At 42.3% G+C, this 25,677-nt stretch overlaps 1 protein-coding gene and 1 long non-coding RNA gene across 5 annotated transcripts in view; one reads left to right on the top strand and one right to left on the bottom strand.

Moving 5' to 3' along the window:
- Window positions 1-25,677, top strand: part of tdrd3 (tudor domain containing 3) — a 140,985-nt gene that overhangs the window by 32,845 nt on the left and 82,463 nt on the right. For all 3 annotated transcript variants that reach the window (XM_067986436.1, XM_067986434.1, XM_067986435.1), the window contains exons 4-8: window positions 847-1,007; window positions 6,984-7,125; window positions 8,103-8,174; window positions 11,087-11,233; window positions 17,284-17,427. In XM_067986436.1, the coding sequence (XP_067842537.1) occupies window positions 847-1,007; window positions 6,984-7,125; window positions 8,103-8,174; window positions 11,087-11,233; window positions 17,284-17,427 (666 nt within the window). The remainder of the gene's footprint in view (window positions 1-846; window positions 1,008-6,983; window positions 7,126-8,102; window positions 8,175-11,086; window positions 11,234-17,283; window positions 17,428-25,677) is intronic.
- Window positions 7,862-25,677, bottom strand: part of LOC137323052 (uncharacterized) — a 39,934-nt gene continuing 22,118 nt past the window's right edge. For both annotated transcript variants that reach the window (XR_010963288.1, XR_010963289.1), the window contains exons 2-3: window positions 9,730-9,807; window positions 7,862-8,215 (exon numbers count right to left, since the gene is read on the bottom strand). This is a non-coding gene — a long non-coding RNA (uncharacterized lncRNA). The remainder of the gene's footprint in view (window positions 8,216-9,729; window positions 9,808-25,677) is intronic.

Below are 25,677 nucleotides of genomic sequence, written 5' to 3'. Positions count from 1 at the left end.
GTCCAACTGGATTTAGGAAACATCACATGGGAATTTCTGTCATGACCCTGCATCCTTTTTTTTTCTTCCTGCTGCAAAGTATTAGAATATGAACAGTCGAAGTGTAATAATTAGCAAAAATGCTTAGTTACATTTTCACCAAACTGAAGCATCTTGTATACCAGCACATCCTCTATTCTTTAATATTGTTGAAAACTTTTGCTGTGGAAAAACTTAGACCATTCTACTTTGTGGATTTTATTTGTAATTGTAGTTAAATGGATCCTCCAATTTATAACACATATTTCACATCTGCTATGGAAGTGAAATTTAACCTTTTGATTCCTTTTCTCACTTTGTTTTGCATCAGAGTTGCTTTGCACTATTCTGAGAGGGAGGGCAAACAAGCAACTTGTGCATTTCAAAAAAAAATTAGTTAGCAGTTTTAAAAATTATGTCAATTATTTTAAATCAGATACTGAACATATCCCAAGACAATTTGGCAATCCAAAACTATAAATGGCCTAACAGTTGAGCCACTTTGCAGAGTGAATTTGTTGTGCTGTGCAGTTTTGAGACCAGTTTTTTTTTGTTCAACGAGTAGAAGTGCTTTGCTTACTATTTTAAGATGCGTGAAATGTATCTTTATGAAATGGCTTTTTAAAATAATGAGTATGCAGCTTTTATAAGAAGTATTTCATGTTGGATGTTTTCCTTTGCTTGAAGATTTAAATCTGTTTTCATGGGTAATTGAGAATATTTTCAGTGCTATGCAAGTTCACATGTGGCAAGCAAAAAGTTTTTATGTGAAATTTATGTTATTCTCTGAATCACATAATCACTCTTCTATAACATTTTTATTTCTAGCTTGAAGGTCCATGTGTCTTACAAATACAGAAGATCAGGAACATATCTGCTCCAAAAGATCACGAGGAGTCTCAAGCTGCACCAAGGATGTTGCGTGTGCAATTGACAGATGGGAATGTGAATTGCATAGGAATAGAGTTTAGTCATCTGTCTAAAATCAGGTGAATTTTGTAGTATTTTTTTTAAAAATCTTTTTTGTTTGTAATTGTAACCAATGAGGCAGATTTTTTTTTTAAGAGGCTTTGGTAAACGTACATGTGGTGGCATCAATACAAGCAGTTGTAGATTAAGGAATATTGCATTTTTTTCTGTTTCTGGACAGTATCTGTTAATAGGTCGTTAAGTTTTCTGCTGCAATTATCACCAGATTTGTCCTGAGCTGCCCTGGAATATTTGCTCATAACTGTTGACTGCTCTTTGACTGTATAACAGGACAGTCTAGTCTGTTTTATTTCACCTTTTATCCTCTCTCCTGAATTTCCTACGACATGACTGAGTCTTGTAACCATACCCAATTGGTTGCTGTTCATGTGAGCCTGGCATAGTGAGACTTGCAGGCTATTCATTCAAAGAGGGCCTCAAATCCAAGCTTAATCTTGTCCTCACCCAGCAGCCAAACATAGGCACTTTCCAGTAGGATCACTGGGTAGTAATTGCCCAGTAGTGCAAACTTTTGCTCATTTAAAAAAAAAATGTCTTGGCCCAAGGGTACTGAAACCAATTTTTGTGCCCCAGCTGCTGTCTTGGCTGAGATCAATTGAGTCAGCAAAGATAGGGAATTGAATCTGGGGATTCTCTCTTTATGGGTTGGTGCCTTTGTCCACTAGGGCATTGGACAATCTAGCTTATTAATATTACTTGTTGAATACCTTGCAAATAATTTTGCTTTTGTGTCACAGGAAGAGAATTCAGAGCCTTTTTCTGCCAGTCTTAGCTGCATAAGACTGATGATTCTCCCAGTTTGAGTGTTTGGTAGAGAGTGCCTCACTAGAGCAGGTTGTACCAGGTCTGTTGGAATGAGTGAGATCAATGGGCCAAATGGCCTTTATCTTTATTTCATGTTCTTATGACGAACATAGCAACAGGAGTAGGCCATTCAGCACCTCGAGCCTGTTCCACCATTCAATTAGATCATGGCTGATCTGAACATTAACTCCATTTACCCACCTTGGTTCCATATCCCTTAATACCCTTACCTAACAAAAATCTATCAATCTCCGTTTTAAATTTTTCAATTGACCTAGCCTTAACAGCTTTTTGGGGAAAGAGAGTTTTAAGATTTTAACTACTCTTAGTGTGAAGAATGCTTACTGACACCACCCCTGAATGACCTAGCTCTAATTTTAGGGTTATGCCTCCTCATTTTGGACTCCCCCACCAGAGGAAATAGTTTCTCACTCTCTCTCCCTCATCAAATCCTTTAATCATCTTAAACACCTCAATTAGATCACCCCTTAATCTTCTATTCTCAAGGGAATACAAACCTAGCCTATGCAACTGGTCATCATAATTTAACCCTTTTAGCCCCAGTATCATTCCGGTGAATCTGCGCTGCACCCCTTCCAAAGTCATTATCTCCTTCCTGAGGTGTAGAGCCTAGAACTAAAAGCAGTACTCCAGATGCGGTCTAACCAGAGCTTTGTACAACTTCCTCACCTTAGTCTTTATCGCAATACATAAGCCGAGGAATACAAACATTTGTTTAGTCTTCCCAATTATTTTGTCTGTCCACCAGTTTTTAATGATTTCTGTACATGGACCCCTAAATCTCTCTGCTCCTCCATGTTTCTCACCATTTAGAAAATACTATAATTTATCTTTGTTGGGTCCAATGTGGATGATCTTGCACTTCCCCACACTGATCTCCATCTGCCACTGTTTTGCCCACTCATTTAATCTATCAATGTCCCTTTGCAACTTTCTGCTCCCATCTGCGCTACTTACTGTGCCACCTAACTTAGTGTTGGCAGCAAATTTGGACATACCGCTCTCTCGTCCTTCATCTAAGCTAGTGATAAATATGATGAAAAGCTGAAATCGCAGTACATATCACTGGGGACACCCCTGGCCACATCCTGCCAATTGGAGTACATATCCATTATCCTTGCTCACTGTCTCTTTAATCCTAACCAATTCCCTACCTATGTCAATAGGATTGCATGTGAGCTCCTCAACTGTTTAAGGCTGTACCTGTGACTTGAGGGACCTGAGGTGGTTCGTGAAGAGGAGGCCCTCTGAAAAGGTTGTTTGGATTGGTCCACAAGAATACAGTTGGACAAAGCACTGTTCAATGAACAAGTTTTGATTTCTTTTTCATTCAACCTCTACATATGGCAGTATATTACCTGTCATGCACTAGGGCAAATCATCTTGGGACACTTCCCTTTAAGAAGTTCCCGCTTCAGAAGGTCAGATTACTCTTCCCTCCTTCTCAGCTTGAATATGGTCTCACTGAAAATCGACATCCATTTTCTCCTCTCCTGTTGCCAGCAGTAGCTTTCTATTAATTATTCATTCCTAAATAATTTTTAAAATAGTTTTGATGGAACTATTTTTGAGTTTTTAAAAATGTTTTTATTTCCTCCCCTGCACTTCACCACTTCTGCCACTTTTTTTTGCACAGCAGCCCACTCAGGCTTGCTTTGTGAGGTTACAATAGAAAAATAAAGCTTCAGCAACCATGCAGAAATTCTATAGATTCATAAATTTGTATAGATTCATAAATGTGTTTATGTTTCTGACTGCAGTGGACCTTGAACCAGGCCTCAAGATTGTTTTGAGTACCGGGAGCCTTTTTTTTTGCTGCATTGGAACTTGGAACCACAAGAGTATCATCCACACTCAGCAGGAAGGAGTGGTATGGCTAGCCTTACAGGCAGTCCCAGTTACAAGAATCTTAAAGCTTGATACTTCAGGATGTAGGTACCCTTTGGGTCTAGCTTCATGTAGAAATATCAAGCTGTCCCAGGTTTGAAAGGGTCTGTTTATGAAGGGAGCAGGTTCTGAGCTATTCTTATTGAAGATGGTCAAACAGCTCCACATTGCAATGGCGTACAAATCTAAGGAGAAGCCATGAAAGCTGGGAGGGTGGAGAGGAGGGCAGTGTTCTCCAGATCCTGCACAACCTCAGTTAGTGCTCAATGACTGTTTGTTTTTATCACTGATTCTAAGATGCTCTCTTCAGCTTCAATATCAACTGTCCAATGACTCCTTGCTGTCATGTACCCTTTGCTGGAAGGGATTACACTGAGCAGTCATTTTTTGTGCTCAAGGGATGGTTTTAAGTTTCTACTTGCATGTGACTGGAGGGAGCGATGAGCAAAGGCTGCAAAAGGACTCCTCCATAATTCATGGAAATCATTTTGTTATGAGATATCAACACTCTGTTTCAGGCGCAGTGGCAAGACAGCACTCCATGCTGTTCTGATTTGTGAGAGGGTTTGGAAAATGTCCACTTTGTAACTCTCTGGCTCCTCAGCAAACTGATGTTCACAAGAATTGAGCCCGTGGGTTTCTGTGAGTGTAAATTTTCCTCAATTAAAACAGCAACAATGCTGATGCTTGTATCGGTCCTTGGGATTCACCCTTCATTTCTATCCAAGATTGTTTCTGAGCATTGTTTATTTTAAGAGATAATCAGGACAAAGTTCTGTGCACGTCCTTCTACTATTTCTGCAGAAAAGAAGTATCACATTGTGGATGTACGTAGGGCATGTGAAGCTAGAAAACTGGATAGTGAAGTCTATCCACGGTTTTGCGGTAAGGGTAGAGAAAGTTCCAGGCGTGTAGGAGTGTAGTGGCTACAATTTCAGCAGAGGAGTCTACTTGAGGCACATGTAAAGCAGCAGCTGGAGTAGTGGCTCATTCGGCCCATCATGCCTGTACTGGCTCTCTAAAGGAACTACCCGTTTAGTCCCATCCCCTTGCCCTTTCTCAATACCCTTTTAAAAAATGTTTTTCAAGTATTCATCCACTTTCTACCACCACTGTTTCTAGTAGAGCATTTCATGTCCCAATAACCCTCTATATTTAAAAAAAATTCTACTAACCTCTTCTTTTGGGGAAAATTTATACTCTCCAGTTACTGAATCACTGACTGCTGAAAATAGTTTCTCTCTTTACTTTATCCAAATGCCTCATAATTTTGAACACTTTGTGACCTCCTCTGCATATTGCACAATGCATATGCTTTTGCTGGCTACTGATTTTGGAGCCCAAGCTGATGTGATTTTTGGAAACTGAATGCCACCAAAATTCTGCACTTGACTGGTATGCCTTTACTGTATGTAGAGACTGAACATATGGAAGATGTTTGATTAGCTTTGGTTATAAGTGTCATTCTTTGAATGAAGTTAAATCTCTAGAGAGCTGCTGCTCAACCTTTGCATCAATTCATTCTTAACTTCCTGATTGTTCAAGACTTGTGTGTCCTTTTGTTGCTTCCCTCATTTCTTTAAACTGTAGGTGAGTATGAGAGGCTGATATTAGACAATTATGGAGAATGAGGAGCTAACTTCCAAACAGGGAAATTGTTTAAAGAATGGAAGCCCAATTGATTCTCCATGGTGGATTACAGGAGATCAAATCCTCTTCTTCTCTCTTCATTTCCTCCATGGGATTTGAATTTGGTTGTTTGCTAGTGTTTAATGTATCCTCCATTTTGAACAAACTGCTCAAGAATTAAAGTTTATTTCCTGGAAAGTAGCTCTTTCATTAACCTTAGTTTGTACCGGAAGAGCCAGTGAACTTCTGGCACTGCTGTAATATAAGGACAGAAACATCCTGAAGTCACATCTTAATTTTGTACTGAAAGTGGTAGTACTCACTTGTCACAAGAAATTGTCTCGACCTCTTTGTGTTCTGCCTGAAAATTCAAAGCTGAAGAGTTGTTTTCAGTTTCTTGATGCGAAGAGTGGTAACTTACTATGTTAAAATTTGAACTATTTAATCCAATTCACTGCAGTAATTGCGAGATAATGCAAATAATACACTGAACTAAAGAGTACAAAATCTGCTTTGTTCTTTAATTAGACTTAATTACTTTTTTTGGGATGTTAGTAAGCTGAGAGCCTTGAATTATTACATATGCATATTGCATAAATGGTGACCTGTGAGAACTGTAATGAAGTATTACTGCAAGGATTACAGAGGTGGTTAGACTTTCAGCATTGAAGGGTAATAAACTTGCTCTTTGGAGAAAAACTTGAACTTTGAAAATGAAGTACACAGGCTTGGTAGCTGTAGAACGTAACTCCACTAAACAAAAATATATCACTTGATATGAAGTGTATTCAGTGCTTTTGTTCACAGTGGTAGCCTTAGGCCTATGCTATTGCATAGGTCCCCACACTTGGGGGAACTACATTAGTTTCATGGACCAGTAAATGGGTGGAGTGCTTGTAGCCAGGCACCATTTGAAATGGACACCATTTCACAGATTGGAACGCTGCTTTTAACACCTGAGAAGATGTAAGGCTATGTAAGAAGAAATGAGAAACCAGGGCATTGCCTGATCATAAGCAGTGTTACGTGTCATTAGTAACAGATGTGGTATTGAAAAACTCTCTTCTCTGTCTTTCTTCACTAGTCCGTTATCCTCATTGACTTTTATTTGGACAGATGAATTTTCTGAAGGTTTTGCTGTCCATCTTAGATTTTGAAAAATCAATAATATTTTGTTTAAATCGTGATGACTAATTGCTATTACAGTTAGTTGTTGGAACTCGCTCTGTCAAAGTTCCATGAACATTGTTTTGATTTTAAATTTCTATTTCCGTCACTCAGTGGCACTGGATGTATTGCAAGACTGGTATAATTATATGCTGAAGCTGACATTTAGGGAACAAATGGAAGTGGGGCATGCTATCAATATTACCTTGTCTTTTGTAATAAGACTGCATACAGCACCAATTTATCTGTTTATATGTATGCTAATGAATATTGGCATTCAAAATTTTAAACTAACAGTAGTCTGTGTCAAGCTGTTAAAAATTGTATGATAAATGGGATTTATGTAAACTCCCTTAACACACTGACTGTATTTGAGCCAATTATTTGAAATATTTTTATTTGTGCCTTAAACATAGAGTTTGTTTTCTTTAAAGCTTAAATTTTTCCCCATTTTTTTCTCCTGGTAGCCTCAACACCCCCCCTGGCACAAAAGTAAGATTATTTGGAACTGTTAAAATAAGGAATGGATTTCTGCTGTTGAATGATGCGAACATTTTTGTCCTTGGTGGTGAAGTGGATCACCTAATAGAGAAGTGGGAATTGCAAAGGGTGAGGTAACATATTAGTATTTTTAAATTCAATAACTCAAAGTCTTTAGCAAATTTATGACTAATTTTGCTGAGAAGTAGCAATTAAATAAGTTAAAAATGAAACTAGTAGTTATTGTACAAATTGTTTGTGAACAAATGGATAAAATACGAAAATGACTTTATTCAGTTTCCTGAGTTTTTGAAAAAAATTACAATTCCATTTAAAAAAAATGTTACACCAGTTGCTTAAGGTTCTGTTACTTAGTGTGTGCTGAGAAAAACAGGAGTTTGTACTTGGTGCAGGATCAGTACTGGGTACCTGTTGGAACACATTTATTGCAGAAAAATGTGTGGCTTAAGAAATAGGAAACGCAACATTTTGGAACTCCAACTTGGTAGAAATCTAGTGGGATCCTGGTTTGTGCCCGTGATCCCCCCCACATGGACCTTCTCAATCTCAATGTTGTAATTAAGGAGCGATGTCAAGTGGAGGTTAGCCACTTTTCACACTAAGGGGGAAAATCAGAGAGTGTATTCTCCAGTGACAAGTTATTGACACGGCATGTTTGGGAATGGGCATTCTACTCTGCCTTTGGTTAGATAACTTTGTGTAGTTGGGGAGAAGGGGATCAAATGCTAAAATTTATACAGACAGTGGCATGTGTGCAGTATAAACTTGTCCTTTATGATACTCAAATCAATGAAATTAGCTCTTCAATTGCTGAACATTTTTAAATATTTCACCATTTGCATGTTACTGTGCTGTAGCTTTGTGGTCACTGTTCAGCTTTATAACTAGAGCATCTTTTCTTTCCTATTCAAATATCCACTGTCTTGCCAAATTGTTCTCAAACCTCTAATGTATCCTCTGACTTGGCAAGCAATGCCATTGACTAATTGGAGAAAATTAATACATTTACTTTGTTTTCTTTATTGTTTTCTGGTTTATTGAAGAGTAAGTATAATCTTTTTGAAAAGGTGTTCTTGTTTTTTCAGAGTTTGGCAAAATATAATAGAAGTAATATTGGAGCTGAAGGTGGACCACCTCCTTTTGTGCCTTTTGGGCAGGTACGATAAATTACGCCTTGCTTCTCAGTGGAGTATATGTTCTGTGAAAAAGAAAGACATGCATTTATATAGCATCTTACACATCTTCGGAACATTCCAAAGTTTTTCACAGCCAAAGGATTACTTATGAATTGTCGTCATGTTGTTTTTGTAGGCAGCCAATTTATACATTGCAAGGTCCCACAAAATCAAATGAACTAGCAGATAATTTGATTTGGTGATGGTGGTTGAGTCAATGTTGACCAGGGCACCAGAAGAACTCGCTTTTCAAGTAGTACCATCTGAATAGGCAGAAAGGACTGTGCTGTAACATCTCATGTGAAAGTACTGCACTGAAATCTTAGCTTGGGTTATGTGCTCAAGTCCTGGAGTGAAGCTAAAACCCACAATCTTCTGACTCAGGTGCATGAGTGCTACCAATTGAACCAAGCTGATACTGAAGGTTTTTGTTTCTCCCTTGTAACAAATGCAGAAGGTCAAAATAAGGTTCTGTTTCTTTTTGAAAAAAAACAGGAAAAGCTTCCAATTATTTGGCAAATTTAAGAGCTATCAAAATCTGCTTTTGAAGAGGTGATTACACATCGTATATTAGCTTCCATCACACATGCTACTTATTTTGGGCTTACAGAGCTTCATTTCCTTGTCTCCCTTTTTTTCACCATTCCTCTCTCTCTAGTTTTCTGCCCTCCACTCTTGAAGGGGATGATTCGTTCTGCAGTGTGGCCCTGAGAGCTGGCAGCCCTTCGCCATGTGGCTATTCTTCACAATTTGTAATAGCATCCTTGAACTAGAAAGGAGAGTAATTGGCCATGATTCTTGTTCATCACGATAATCCAGAGACCCATGCTTTTGTGCGGACATTGGACGAGGGCATTAGCCTGGTTCTGATGAGCTGTATGGCTGAATTGTCTGCTGTAACACATGCATTCCAGGTTCAGCATGAGGAATGGCCACTAAGACAAATTATTGAAAGGCTGCTGTTCGTGAACCTACAATCTACTATGAGTTGCTAGCTTTAAGAGAAGAGAAAAATTCAAGAGTTTAGATCACAAAAGTTAACTATTATCTTGCCCTATTAGCTGCACTGTGTTTCCCAAAGCCTAGGTTGGCTGCTGGCTGGTCTAAATTTATGGCCCATTGCAATCAATAGATCCCTTCCGGGGTGAACAGGACTCTCATTCAGTGCTGCATGCTGATACGAAGACCTGATGTGGCAGACCTGTGTTGTGTTCTTTTTTTAAAAACTCTGTAACCATATTTTTCAATTCATTTTCCCTTAATAGATAATGAGTACTTTTAACAAATATTCCCCCTAGATTTTCTTTTCCTTTGAAGAAATCCTTTGTTTTCAACCACAGAAAAATAGGCAGGAAAATATCTTGCTGTGCTCATTATTTCTTTGGCCTCAAAAAGAATGAGAAGTTTCCAACTCGCACTAAATTTAGGTCCGTTGGACAATTCCATATAAAATAAAAGTTCAAGATAGTACTCCTGATTAGTGAGCTGTATGATGGCATCACTTGCATGTCCAGTTTTACTTGAGCAACTGACTTACCCAAGTTCCCTCTAAAAACTGAGTAACTACTGTGGGTCATCCAAGTTTTGAGTGTCCTTGGAAAGCTGGATTCCTCACCTGTAAAGAAAAACTCTCAATTGGAATTGGAACAGGATGTATCCTTAACAGATGCTTGGCGCTAAACACCTCTGCGTGGAGACCCATTGCCAAAGGTAGGTTTGTGGTAAAGAATTTGTTCACTTTCTGCTGATTCATGGGTAGCACTATATGCTGGGTCTTGTGGCACCAGTTATCTTTGTGGTTCCAGAATGAAGACTTCTTATGAAACTATTATAAATAATACTTCTTGCCCCTCGGCAACATCATTCGAAAAAATGACATCAGGTTCCACGTGTACGCTGACGACACCCAGCTCTACCTCACCACAATTTCTCTTAGCCCCTCTACAGTTTCTGATTTGTCACACTGCTTGTCTGACACCGATGAGCAAAAATGTCCTCTAACTAAATGTTGGAAGACCGAAGCCATCATCTTCAGTTCCTGCCACGAACTCTGTTCCCTCGCCACCGACTCCATCCCTCTCCCTTGCCACTGTCTGAGCTGAACCAGACCGTTTGCAGTCTTGGTGTCCTATTTGACCCTGAGATGAGCTACCGACCACATATCCGCTCCATCACCAAGACCGCCTACTTCCACCTCCGTAACATTGCCTATCTCCGTCCCTTCTTCAGCTCATCTGCTACTGAAACCCTCATCCATGCTGTTGTTACCTCTAGACTTGACTGTTCGAATGCTCTCCTGGCCGGCCTCCCATCCATAAATGTGAGCTCATCCAAAACTCTGCTAACTCGCTCCAAGTCCTGTTCACTCATCACCCATGTACTCACTGACCTACATTGGTTCCTGATCCAGCAATGCCTCATTTTTAAAAGTCTCATCCTTGTTGTCAAATTCTTCCATGGCCTTGCCCCTATCTCTGTAACCTCCTCCAGCCCTACAACCCTCCGAGATCTCTGCACTCCACCATTTCTTGCCTCTTGTGCATCCCTGATTTTAATCGCTCCACCTTTGGTGGCCGTGCCTCCAGGTGCCTCGGCCTACGCTCTGGAATTCCCTCCCTAAACTTCTCCACCTCTCTCCTTCAAGACGCTCCTTAAAACCTGCCTTTTTGACCAAGCCACTGTCCTAACATCTCCTTATCTGTCAAATTTTGTTTGATAACGCTCCTGCGAAGCGCCTTGGGACGTTTTACTACGTTAAAAACGCCATATAAATGCAAGTTTTATTTGCTCAAGCAATGGAAGAAGTTCATATTAATTGCTACCACAAAACTATTTATTTGGATCTTAAGATTTCATGTTATTTAATGCAAATTACATTATTATTTTTTTTCCAGAAATGTGTAACTCGTGACCACATTGATGGCAGAGACCTCGATAAGAGGAAAACACTACAAGTTGCAAACACAAATAAAACTGGGGGTGATGATGAATTTGAAAAGCAAAGGACTGCTGCTATTGCAGAAATAAGCAAGAACAAGGAGGTACAGTATTAAGTTCATGATCCATGAATATTATTTCCCATAGCTGATTGGGTGATAAAATAAACTATTTGGAAATTGTGGGTGAAAGGACGTGCAGATTCAAGCTCTTTTTAAGATGCTGTTTGAGATATTTTTCATAAGGGCAATCCTTTATTTCAGCTGGGGCTATTTGAGTAGGTGTATTGTGGAAAAAAAAAACTCGTGGAGAGATATACTCCTGTGCCACAAGCGTGGGGCTCACTTTGGAATACTAGTTGGAACTTGAGTTATTCGGTTGTGTTTTGTTGCATCCTTTTGCTGGAAATGTTTTGGTTCTTTCCAATTGACTGCAGCCCAGATCAATAACCAGTCCTTCCTCTCTTCATTTTGGCTCTACCCACTAATACATTTGAAGTTCCAACATCCCAACACAGTCCCTTCAGAGTTCTGGTCTGATATGCCAGGCTCATCTTCAGTTGTCCCAGCCTGGACTGTCCTGTCCTGACTAGAGTCATTTCATCCAAGTTCTTCCTCATGCACCAGTTGTCTCCTCAGCTGCATCTGTTTTTGGTTCACCTACGTTTCTTGCAATGCTGAAATACAGCAGCAAGATTACAATTGGTAAGAGGATCACAGCACTGGTTTGGGGGAATTGGGCATGATCTTGGGCAGGTTGGGGTGCTTCAGCTGTAAATGACTGTGGATGGGTCAGGGTGGAATAGTAATAACACTGGGTGGGTTAAGATAGGCTGTTAAGGTCTCCCGCTGAGTGTTTCTCAACATTCCTATTCACTCATCTGCTCAGCCCACGTGCTTCTTAATCCAACTGTTTGCCTGTCTGACCAGAGTACTTGCCAGCTAAATTGATTGCTTGCCCATCTTGGGAAAATACCTACCCACCCACTCCAAGTACTTCCCAGCCCACCCAGCTGTCTGCTCAGCCCAAGTTGTCTCTGCCTATCCTGATTGCTTCCCTGCCCAGCAGCTTGTCTCTGTGGCCCTGGTGCTGACCTCCTGTTCCCAGTGCTTAGCTACTCACCTGTACCTTGCCCAGTGTGTTTCTGGCCCCACTGTTCACTTGCCCACTCATTCCAAATGTTTTCTATCTTGACTTCCTCCCGACCCTCCACAATGTGAAAGAGCAGAGCAAGAGAAAACGAGAAGTAAAATAGGAAAGCACGAGGGTAGGAGATGAGGAGGAAAACAAAAGAGCATAAAATAAAGATGAGCCACTGGAGGAGAGAAGGAAATGGCGGGAGGAAAAAGAAAGATGGACATGGTGGAAGGAAGAGGAGAGGGAGGGACGGGGGGCCCGGAGGGGAGGGTCGGGGCGCCCGGAGGGACGGGGCACCTGGCAGAGAGGGAGGGAGGGAGGGAGGGAGGGACGGGGCACCTGGCAGAGAGGGAGGGAGGGAGGGACGGGGCACCTGGCAGAGAGAGAGGGAGGGAGGGAGGGAGGGACGGGGCACCTGGCAGAGAGGGAGGGAGGGAGGGACGGGGCACCTGGCAGAGAGGGAGGGAGGGAGGGACGGGGCACCTGGCAGAGAGGGAGGGAGGGAGGGACGGGGCACCTGGCAGAGAGGGAGGGAGGGACGGGGCACCTGGCAGAGAGGGAGGGAGGGAGGGACGGGGGGACGGGGCACCTGGCAGAGAGGGAGGGAGGGAGGGACGGGGCACCTGGCAGAGAGGGAGGGAGGGAGGGACGGGGCACCTGGCAGAGAGGGAGGGAGGGAGGGACGGGGCACCTGGCACCTGGCAGAGAGGGAGGGAGGGACGGAGGGACGGGGCACCTGGCAGGGAGGGATGGGGCACCTGGCAGGCAGGGAGGGAGGGAGGGGGCACCTGGCAGGCAGGGAGGGAGGGAGGGGGCACCTGGCAGGCAGGGAGGGAGGGAGGGGGCACCTGGCAGGCAGGCAGGCAGGGAGGGGGCACCTGGCAGGCAGGGAGGGGGCACCTGGCAGGCAGGGAGGGAGGGAGGGAGGGGGCACCTGGCAGGCAGGGAGGGAGGGAGGGGGCACCTGGCAGGCAGGCAGGGAGGGAGGGGGCACCTGGCAGGCAGGGAGGGGGCACCTGGCAGGCAGGGAGGGGGCACCTGGCAGGCAGGGAGGGGGCACCTGGCAGGCAGGGAGGGGGCACCTGGCAGGCAGGGAGGGGGCACCTGGCAGGCAGGGAGGGGGCACCTGGCAGGCAGGGAGGGGGCACCTGGCAGGCAGGGAGGGGGCACCTGGCAGGCAGGGAGGGGGCACCTGGCAGGCAGGGAGGGGGCACCTGGCAGGCAGGGAGGGGGCACCTGGCAGGCAGGGAGGGGGCACCTGGCAGGCAGGGAGGGGGCACCTGGCAGGCAGGGAGGGGGCACCTGGCAGGCAGGGAGGGGGCACCTGGCAGGCAGGGAGGGAGGGGGAACCTGGCAGGGAGGGAGGGAGGGAGGGGGAACCTGGTGGTAATGGGGGGGGAAGAGAGAGAGAGAGAGAGAGAGAGCACCTGGTGGTAATGGGGGGGGGGAGAGAGAGAGAGAGAGAGAGAGCGAGAGAGAGCACCTGGTGGTAATGGGGGGGGGAGAGAGAGAGAGCACCTGGTGGTAATGGGGGGGGGGAGAGAGAGAGAGAGAGAGAGAGAGCGAGAGAGAGCACCTGGTGGTAATGGGGGGGGGAGAGAGAGAGAGCACCTGGTGGTAATGGGGGGGGGGGGGGGAGAGAGAGAGCACCTGGTGGTAATGGGGGGGGGGGGGGGGAGAAGAGAGAGAGAGAGCACCTGGTGGTAATGGGGGAGAGAGAGAGAGAGCACCTGGTGGTAATGGGAGAGAGAGATGGGGCACCTGGTGGAGAGGAGCCGTAGGAACAATGGAGTGGAGAGAGTGAGAGGCAAGTGGAGGAGGGACAGGAATGGTGGAGGTAAAGACAGACAAAGAAAGATAGAAGCGCAGGAGGGAGGAGAGAAATAGACATTTTTGCAAATTTATAGGTGCCAGTATCTTTAGCTAGTGAGTCACGAGGGGCTGAGTGTTGTTAGAAGTTCAATCCAACAAAGTTTGAGAGTTAATGAAGTGGATCATTTCTGGTGATATTTATTGCTAAGGTTGGTTGAATGAAGCAGGAAGCAAAGGCAGGCGTAAAAATTAAAAAGAAATGTATATTTTGCTCTTTCAGGATTTTGCCTCAATAAAATTAGGGGTGCAACCCTGACCCTTCCCAAGAGATGTGGTAGCTGCACTCTAATCATACTTCCTCTTACCCCCCCCTCCCACCCCCTTCCAATGTTACAGTCACCCTCTACCATTTTACGTCGTCATCATAACCTCTTATGTGGTGTCTTTTGCCCACTGCTTGACACTTATTTCTTGTCATTGCTGTGAGCTTTGCTGCTGTCTGGCACAAGACTTCTATTATGCTCTTGGTCTGTGCCTCTGCTCTGTTCCCCGTCTGGCTGTTTCAGGACCTGGGCCTATACTGTGGAGATAGCAAGGTGCCCTGGTTGTTTTCCAGTTCCCATTCTTCCCATTAATTTGGCAGTCCCATTTTCCCTTCAGTACTGCAGATGCCCCCTTACTGTATTCCTGGCACCTACCTTCCCCTCTCAACCACTGCACCCAGTCACCTTACACCCTTTCTGCCTCTCCTCCTGTACCATTCTTCATCAGCCATGTCTATCTCTCTTTCTCTGTCACATCTGTCTCTCTTTTTGATTTATGTCACAGACAAATGTGGATTTTTATATTTTAATATCTAATTGCCATTGAGAAGGTGGTGAGCTGCTGCCTTGAACCGTTGCAGTCCGTATGGTGAAGGTTCTCCCACAGTGCTGTTAGGTTGGGAGTTGCAGGATTTTGACCCAGTGGCGATATATTTCCAAGACAGGATGGTGTGTGACTTGGAGGGTAATGTGCAGGTGGTGTTGTTCCCGTGTACCTGCTGCTCTTGTCGAAGAAGCCTAGGCGAGTTGCTGCAGTGCATCTTGTAGATGGTACACGGTGCGCTGGTGGTGAAGGGAGTGACTGTTTAGGGTGGTGGATGGGGTGCCAATCAAACGGGCTGCTTTGTCCTGGATGGTGTCGAGCTTCTTGAGTGTTGTTGGAGCTGCACTCATCCAGGCAAGTGGAGAGTATTCCATCACACTCCTGACTTGTGCCTTGCAGATGGTGGAAAGGCTTTGGGGAGTCAGGAGGTGAGTCACTTGCCACAGAATACCCAGCGTTTGACCTGCTCTTGTAGCCACAGTATTTATGTGGCTGGTTCAGTTAAGTTTCTAGTCAATGGTGACCCCCTGGATGTTAATGGTGGGGTTTTCAGCAATGGTAATGCTGTTGAATGTCATGGGGAGGTGGTTATTGCCTGGCACTTATCTGGCGTGAATGTTACTTGCCACTTATGAGCCCAAGCCTGGATGTTGTCCAGGTCTTGCTGCATGCGGGCATGGACTACTTCATTATTTGAGGGATTGCGAATGGAACTGAACACTGTGCAATCAGCGAACATCCCCATTTCTGACCTTATGATGGAGGGAAGGTCATTGATGAAGTGGCTGACGATGCTTAGGTCAAGGCCACTGCCTGAGGAACCTTTTAATGTAGAACGTCCCAAGACGCTTCAGAGGTTTAAGGGGAAAAAATGGTCATTGAGCCCAAAAAGGAGGTACCAGGAAGGGTGACCTAAAGCTTGTTCGAAGAGGTGGGTTTTAAGGCAGGAGACTGAGGTAGAGCGGCAGAGGGATTTAGGGAGGGACTTCCATCGCGTGGACCCACCTCCCCTTGACATTCATCGGCGTTACCATCGTTGAATCCCCCACCATCCTAGGGGCCACCATTGACCAGAAACTTAACTGGACCAGCCACATTAAAAAATACTATGGCTACAAGAGCAGGTCAGAGGCTGGGTATTCTGCTGAAGGCAAGGCTGCTCATGATGGGGCAAAGGGAAGGTGAATGCAGAAGAGGTTGGAGTAAAAGGAACAGAAAGTTTTGTTGCGGTGGGGGTTGAAATTTACAGAGATAGAGGGTGAGGACAGGAAGGGATTTAAGCACCAGGATTATAATTGTGACTAGACTCCAAAGAAAGGTACCTCATCGACTGTGAAGCACTTTGGGATGTCCTGAGGCTGTGAAGGTGCTAAATAAATGCAAGTTCATTCGTTCTTGGTGTGTAGTATAGTACAGCGAATAGGTATTGTTCTGGCAGTGCTTTATTTGAACTCTTCGTATAGGATAAGTGTATCACAATTGGTTCCGTTGCTTAAATGTGGCCCACTATTCTACTGATACTAATAGTGTAAAGAAGATAAAAAGGAATCCTAGTTTATTTGCAATTGAGCATTGCAGGTGAGTGTATTACTCCCATTTGTACTAAATATTTTTGTATGTACCAAACAGAAAATGTTGAAAATCTGACCCAGTTTCAAAACAGCTGAGACAGCCCCAAAAAACTGACTGATCAAGAACAGTCCTGATTGTAGGCTTTATGACGTGAAAACAAGGAGTTATTCTGGAAGTGGCGTACGGCATGGATTTGTCCTAACTTAAGGAGCAGCAATACCTGTTCGGTTTTATTGCAGGGGAGAAAACCTAGAGTACACATTGCAGTGGTGCTGTAGTAGTGGATTTAGAAATCGCTGAAGGCATGATATTTGTTTTCCACAGTGGGATCTTGTTATCTAGAAAATTTTGATTTTGACACTTTATTTGGGGGCATTTCTGGAATTTTGGAGCCCACTGTCGTTGAAGTCTAAAATAAGTTATTCAGGAAGGATTACATATATTTAACTTGGCAAATCTGGCAACTTTACAGTGTTATTGATGGTTTCATGAATGTTAGCTAGTTAACTAAGATTTGTTTTATTTTATATGAACCAGAAATGAGTTTGAGAGTACATTTAAATATCTATGTTGTGAAGTAAAGCTTCTGGTATAAAGTATAGTGGTCTGTACTGTAAAGAGCGTGGAATTATTGGTCAAAATCTTTAAAAATTCCACTTGTACTAAAGTGCTACATCTTTTTCAGATCCCTGTGGTATTATCTGCATTTAAATAAGCAAGATCAAAAATATTGATTTATATCTTGAATATCTTTGTTGAAATCAAGGCAAAGACGTTTGGTGGAGGAAATGCCCGGAGCAATTTAAACTCAACTGGTGCAGGCAGCCGGAGCAGAGATGCGTTCCAGAAGAACAGAGAGGAAAGGAGTACAAGGGCAGATGGAAAACCAGAAGGAGTATATCGAGAATTAGTAAGCTTTTAGGTTTTACACAGAATAATTAACTTTATTATGTATTCGTGGTGGGGTAGCATACTCTATCCTCTGAACTTTGAAATATTTTGGTATACTTAGAAATTTTGTGATCAGTATGTATAGGGCCATAAAGTTTAAAAAATCTACCCAATTGAAAACTGCTAAAAAACTTCTGAAATGAAGGTAGATGCCGTTTTAAAAATATTTCTGACAATTTGCATAATTTCTTCTATATATGAAATAAGAAGACTCAACTGAATACTTTACCATAAGATAATTTTAGGTTCATGTTACATTTTTAAAAACACAAGTTTTAAAAAATCAAAATTATTAGTCTTATTTATTTAAGAAACTGCATCATTTTATGATGCACTTACTTTGATCTTCAATACATTGCATCATAGAAAAGGACTAGTTTGTTTTTTAAATTTGTGGATAAAACTATTTGAGTTTGTTTGGTAGATGATTATATATGGCATCATTTTGTCCCATCTCCCAGTCCCCCTTCTATTTGAGTGCTTTCATTCATGCACTATACTGGAAGGGATATGTATACTATTGGTGAGAACTCCTATCCTTGGGAGAATTTTTGCCTACAGTATACAGTGGCCAGAATTCCTTTGGAAAGAGGGACTGGTCTGTGCTGATTTTTCTCCGTAAACGCTAATTCACTCTCCAGGCCCCCAAAATACTGACTGTCAGTTTGAAAAACTGATAGTTGCTTTTCAAAGCATCTCAGCAGCTGTCAATTATAATGAAGCACCATCACTGATCAGGCGTAAAGGCAAGACAAATCCCAGTTATGGAGCTTCATGTTTTGTTTTTAAGTAGGAATATAATCATATAACAGGCTCATTTCTCTTGGGGGTGGTTGTCCCAATCCTGTACCAGAGATGCTTCCAGACACATTGCAAATTGAGCATAACGTATGCCAGTCAGGTAGTGTGATTGTACCTTAAATAACCTTTTTGTTGCATAATTCTCAAGGGACAGGCTTCAAGCAATAATATCAGTTACCTTGTTGGACAGCTTGATATAATGAGTCTATCCCACTCAATTGTCAGACTGGCTGAAGACTGACATCAAAACTAATTTCTGGAAGAAATCTTAAATGAAATTGTTCATCCAGGATTGAACAAATCTTTAGGCAGTCAGCCAACTAAGATTTCTGGGTCAAAGTGGGCAATGAAGGAACTTGCCAGTCGTGTTCCTCTTGGTCTCCCCTAAATGATTGACAGGGGTTGGAAATGAGGGATCGTACCCAGATTTGTGGGGCAAAGGAACCTCTTCAGTACCAGTGCACCTAGCCTACAAATTCTGCAACATAACATTTCTCCTTCCTTTCCACAGAAGACACCTTTTAAAGGTCCCTTTTCTTTTCCATCTCCTTCTTTGCAGTACAATCTACTTTCAATTCAAAGTTAGCTGATCCAAATGATGTGCTTCAGTTTTTTAGCCCTAAACTCTTACTTTAATTTAAAGTTACAGTATTTAGTGTAAAAAAAGAATTATCAGGAGTTGATTGTAATTACAAAACCACTTGACCTCAAGAAATATTCTTTGATATGTGATGAGGGATTCCATAAGCTGAATAAGACCACATATGACAGCAGATTAGAGGCTAAAAAAGTGAGATTTTAGGATATACACATGTCTCTACTTGTACCAGCTTTAGATGTGTTAAAAAAAATTGTGTAAGATTTTAATAAGTTGGGATTCAAAAGATTACTCTCCTGATAGCTTAATTGCTTAATGTGGCTAAGCTATATGGATCAAGGATCTTTCAGATTTGATTCCCAGCCCATAAAGTACTTCATTGGCCAAGGGATGTCTTGAGATCTTGAAAGTCGCGATATAAATGCAAGTTGATACCGAAATGGCACTGAATAGATACTTCGCCTTAATTTTCACTGAAGAGGCTACCAAAGAGGAAACGTTATGTTATCAAAGGGATATTACAACAGTTAAGATAGAAACAAAGGAAATACTGGACAAACTGGCCAGAATTAAGGAGGACAAAGCCCGGGTCCAGATGGATTGCACCCATGGCTACTTAAACAAACCTAGAGAGGAAATAGCACAGTCAAGAGTATCCATATATAAAAATTCAATAAAAAATGATTAGTACTAGAGGATTGGAGAACAGCAAATGTAATTCCTATCTTCAAAAAGGGAGATAGAACTATGCCAGGGAGCTGTAGACCTGTTAGCTTAGATGTCAGTAGTAGAAAAGATGCTAGAATCTTTGCTAAAAGATCAGATAATAAAACTTCTAGAGATAGAGAATATAATTTTAAAAAGTAGTCAGCATGCTTTTCTGAAAGGAAGGTCACGTTTAACCAAACTTATTGAATTTTTTGAAGAGCAGTGCAGTGCATGTGGTATACATGGACTTCAGAAGGTCATTGATAAGATTCTGCATAAGAGACCCATGACAAAGGTCAGGGCGTGTGGCGTCAGGGACCACGTAGCAGAATGAATTGAAAGATGGCTACATAACAGAAAACAGAGGGTAGGAGTTAAGGGAATTTTTTCGGACAGGCAGAAAGTGAGAAATGGTGTCGTGCTGGGACTGCTGTTATTCATCATATACATAAATGATTTGGATTCAGAAATTGAAGGTACAGTGTCGAAATTTGCAGATTGTAACAAATTGGGGGGTACAGCTGATGTGGAGGATGGCACCAAAATGCAGGAAGACAAACAGGCATGGATAAATGGTAAATTAAATTCAATATCGTGAAGCGTGAGGTGGTTCATTTTAGTATGAGGAATAAGGAGGCCATGTATTCCTTGAAAGGTAAGAAACTGAATCGATTAGAGGAGCAGAGAGATCTGGGAATTCAGATACGTAACTCACTAAATGTAGTAGTGCAAGTTGATTAGGCCATAAAGAGTGCAAACAAAGTACTGGGGTTCATTTCTAGAGAATTCAAAAGCAGGGAGGTTATGTTAAACTTATATGGAACTTTGGTTAGACCACACTTGGGGTACTGTGTGCATTTCTGGTATCCATATTACAAGAGTATATTAAAGCACTGGAGAAAGTGCAGAAAAGATTTTCAAGGATGTTACCAGAATTTAGAGGTTACAACCATCAGGAATGGTTGAGCAGGCTGGGGCTGTTTTCTCTTGAAAAGAGACCTGATAGAGGTCTTCAAAATTATGAAAAGATTCAATAGGGTGGATGTGGAGAAACTGTTCCCCCTTGAGAGTTCAGAACACGCAGGCATAAATATAACACAGACACTAAAATAAATCAAAAAGAATTTAGGAGGAATTTCTATGCACAATGGTGAGAATGTGGAACTCGCTGCCACATGGAGTGGCTGAAGCAGATAGCATTGATACATTTAAGGGGAGGCTTGATGCATTCATGAGGAAGAAGGGAATAGAGGGATAGGGTGGGAAGAGGCTCTTGTGGAGTACAAACATCAGCATAGGCCTGTTTCTGTGCTGTAGATTCTATGTAATGTAAGTTCATTTGTTCGTTCTTTCTACAGTGAATTCATCTCTGTTAGGGCACCAGTGAAGGCACCACCATTGGCCTCGGCACACTCATACTGTGGAGTGAAAAAATTAACCCAGATTCCTGTTCCCAATTGCTGTCCAGTGACCTCTGCTCAAAGTGTATGTGTGGCTCTAGAGGACTGGGTGGGCTCGGCTGTATTGATGCTACAGTTGATTATTCAACTGATCCAAGTTGAATACTACTAATACTACTAATTTCAGCATTTATGTTTCAGCTTTGCAGCAATGATAAATTTGTGTAGTTTAATCATTTGTTAAGGTCTGAAGTGACTCCACAACAGAGCGTGACTTGCTCTTCAGGGAGATTAGCTTTGGTCCAGAGATAAATCAGTCCCCCACTCGAGATTTTATATTATAGTTGCAATGATGGTGCAATGCACAACCACTTTGCACTAATGCTACAGTTGTAATGTAAATAGCCACTGCTGCCTTTAAAATCCAACATGAATTTTGTCTTGGGAGGGGAGAGTTAAAGATAGAAAATTTATGTTTGAGACAGAGCCAAATAGTGATACTGATATGTGTTAAAAAGAGAATCAACTGAGAATACAGCTTAAATGTAACTATAGCAAATTCTAGTGATTGAATGTTGCATGCAAATTTTAAACTGTGAAATTGTAGTTAAATGTTGTTGATTATTTATGCTTTTAAGTTGTATTGAATGTTATTTTGGCTTGTGCAGCCTTTCCAATGGATTGCATTGTCTCTGCCTTGTATCGAAACTTGGATATACATGTCCCGTATTTGCATGCAATTTTAATTTTTTTTGTGCTACTGCGCCTGGCTAAAATATTATTGTGGTTTCTACACCATTGGTATGTGAATAAATAAATTTGCTGTAACAGGGCATCGAACAGCGTCTGCTGTTAGTAAGACATGTCCTTGCATGTTTAGGTTTTTAAATTTTTAGCGTGGCAAGTTGCTGAAAGTGAGAGATGTTAATGACTCAGCAAGGGAAAGAGGGCATCTGGGACCTGAGTGAGCAGAGCAAGCAATTGTGTATCTTCTTAACCAATTAGATTGAAGGATTGTGAAATAAACAGCGCAAGGACTGAAGGAAGTGTAAATTAGAGTGGGTGAATTCAATGTTAAATCAGGTACAGAAAGAGAAATTAAGAGAGGGAAAGAAAGATTGGATTAAGAGAGAAAAAAGAGACACAGGTAAAGTTTTTAAAAAATTAAATTTGACATTTTAAATATCTCCAACAGTTAAAACCTGAAGGATTGAGACTCCACACTTGTAATAGTTAATTTTCAGCGCCGGAGAGGTGATTGGCAGTAATTAATGCATAACGTGTCGTTAAAAGGGTAACAACTTTCTGTGGCAAGTTTAGTTTGTATCTACTATGCAAATACAGCAATTTCATGCCATTCAATGCATTTGAGTGGTGAGGCAGGCAGCGAGATGCCGTTTTCGCAAAGCCAACGGCAGAGCAGTGCAACTCGGACAGCAACTTTTGGATTTTTGAGTATAACTGCGCATCTACCCCTTGCCTGAAGTTGCTGTACCATTTGTGCATAAATAATAGCGAATGCCATTAGCCTCACTGTTATTTTGACAGCAAAATCTGGGCCCTTAAGTTACATACAGTATTGTAGAAATAAATGATTTTCATAATTTCAGTGTAAGATTCTTATTTTGACATAATTAAACTTCAGCAGGTGAAAGAATGCTATCTCCAAGTTTCTATGAATATTAGCTCTGTGATTTTGAAATGTTAACAGAATTTACTATAATCTATGATAGGTTAAATTTGACTTAAATTGATTTGGTAGAAGTATGTCCCTTTCTAGCAGAAATGAGATCCCTGATCCACTTGTTGGTTTGGCATGGGTTCGATGATGTTTTCTATCTGCCACAGAGCCAGTAAATCTGGTGCAGCTAAAATCTTTGTTTCATCTTTGTTTCATCTTTTCCATCGAGTCTTGTTTTGCTTTGCTAGGTCTGTTTTTGGGTTCTCAAAGTGCTATGGCATTCTCTTAACTTTTTTCTGTATTCATTAGCCACTGTCTCCCTTTTACAGTTCTAGCATCTGGTGCCAGTCTCGTAGGTCAGTTCTGCATAATACGGGTATTTATTAATGAAGCAGGTAATAGGCAAAATCCCTAATTGTTTAGGAATTACATATACATAAAAATTTAAGCAAGATGTAAATGTCCATTGAATGTTTAGATAACCTACATGTATCTGAAATAGATAACCAGAGTTTACATATTAAAAAAAACACTCATCACCTGACGAAGGGAATGCACCAAGTTTTGTTCATACTAGGAGTTTGAAAAAACAATTAATGAACAACCCAGGAAGATGCAAGTGAGTGACATGGCAACACATCTGCAGCAGCATTTTCACACTCACCCAATGCGAGAATGTAAGTTTTATCCAGAATCTTTCACTTTTCTGTTCAGCTCCATTTGCAAGTCCTCAGATAATGAAGCAGTCCATGCCTGCATGCAGCAAGACCAGGACAACAACCAGCCTTGGGCAAGTAACATTTGTGCCAGACAATGACCATCTTTAACAGCAGATAGCCTAACCACCTCCCATGACATTCAACAGTATTACCATCATGGAGTCTCCAACCATCAGTATCCTGAGGGTCACCATTTACCAGAAACTCAACTGGACCAGCCACATAAATGCCATGACTACTAGAGCAGGTCAGAGGCTGAGTATTCTTTGACAAGTGGCTTACCCCCTGAATCCCCATAGTCTCTACACCACCTACAAGGCACAAGTCAAGAGTGTGCTATCTTCAGGATGCACTGCAGCAAGTCCCAAGGCTCCTTTGACAGCACCTCACAAACTCGCAACCTCCACCACCACGAAGGACAAGGGCAGCAGGTGCATGGGAACACCATTACCTCCAAATTACACATCACCCAGATTTTGGCATATATCTCTGTTCCTTCATTGCCCCTGGGTCAAAATTTTGGCACTCCACACATAACAGCATTGTGGGAGCACCTTCACCATGCGGACTGCAGCAATTCAAGAAGGCGGCCGCATCACCACCACCACCTCGGCAATTAGGGATAGGCAATAAATGCCGGCCTTATCAGCAATGCCCATATCCCGAGAATGAATTATAAAAAGTTCTTGGTATTTTCTGTCTGAAGCTTAAAAGTTGAATATTTGGAAAAGTGTGCAAACACGTGGAACTGGCTTTACTATAATAGATGACTTCAATTCAGCAGCACATTCATTGTTCTATGTTTTTATGGCTTACATTTAGGAATGCAAAACAGATGCCTGCTCAGTTGTAGCTCTGTATCTTTAACTTCAGGTCTGTGTTCAAGATTTAGTTCAGAGATAACCTCAGACATTGTGTAGTTCTGAACATCTGCTCTTGTACTTTTGGTATAAAAGGCTTTTGTTCTGAATTTCACCTTTTTATTTGCAGGTTTTGTGAAAAATTCACAATATTAGAAATAAATCCTTCCTACAAACTTGCCCACGGTGACATCATCCACAGACATGGGGTCAGCTTTCACATGTACGTTGACAGCACCCAGTTCTACCTCACCACTACCTCTCTCAACTGCCTTTGTGTTGTCTGTTCTTGTCTGACATCCAGTTTTGGATGAGCTGCAATTTCCTCCAGCTAAACATTGGAAAAATTGAAGCCATTGCCTTTGGCCCCCTCCACAAACCCTGCACTTCTGTTAACTATTCCATACACCCCCCCCCCCCCCACCCTCCGCTGCCACTTTCTAGGGCCAAACCTACATTGGCTCCCGGTCCATCAACACCTCAATTTTAAAATTCTCATCCTTGTTGTTAGATCCCTCCATGACCTCGCCCCTCTCGATATCTGTCACCTCCTCCAGCTCTATAACCCTCCGAGAATTCTGCGCTCCTCCAATTCTGACCTCTTGTGCTTCCCAGATTTTCATCACTACGCCATTGGCGGCTGTGCCTTCAACTGCCTAGGCCCTAAGCTCTGTAATTTCCTCCCTAAACTTCTATGCCTCTCTACCTCTCTTTCCTCCTTTCAGACGCTCCTTAAAACCTACCACTTTGACCAAGTTTTTGGTCCCCTGTCCTAATATCTCCTTATGTGGCTTGGTGTCAGATTTTGTTTGATAACGCTCCTGTGAAGCGCCTTGGGACGTTTTACTACGTTAAAGGCACAATATAAATGCAAGTTGTTGTTGAACCAGACTGTAACTTTGGTGTCTTATTTGAACCCAAGCTAAGCTTCTGAAGCCGTTTCTTCTCCATCATAAAGACGGCCTACTGCCACTTCAGTAACATTGCCCACCTCCATCCCTACCTCAGCTCATTTGTTGCTGAAACCCTCATCTATGTCCTTTGTTGCCTCCAGCCTCAACTATTTCATAGCTTTATTGGCTGACCTCCTATCTTTCACCTTTTGTAAACTTGCTCATCCAAAACTCTGCTGCTTGTATATTGTCCTACTAACCTATTAGTTCTGTCCTCACTGACCTACCTTTGCTTCCAATCCCCCAACACCTCAAATTTAAAGTACTCATTCGTGTGTTTAAATCCCTCATAGCTTTGCCCCTCCCTTATCTTAATAATCTCCTCCAGCCCGATAACTTCCCCCCCCCCCCCCCCCACCCCTCCCAAAACTCTCTTCCTTTTGATATCGAGAATCATCCCATCTCCTCCTTCCAACCATGGCGGCCATGCCTTTCAGCAGCCGAGGCTCCACGCTCTGGAATTCCCTCTCTAAATCCCTCCACCGCTAG

This window comes from Heptranchias perlo, chromosome 6 (assembly GCF_035084215.1).
Source record: "Heptranchias perlo isolate sHepPer1 chromosome 6, sHepPer1.hap1, whole genome shotgun sequence".
NCBI lineage: Eukaryota > Metazoa > Chordata > Chondrichthyes > Hexanchiformes > Hexanchidae > Heptranchias > Heptranchias perlo.
Note: the sequence above shows the minus strand (reverse complement) of the source record. Positions and strands in the feature narration are given on the sequence as shown.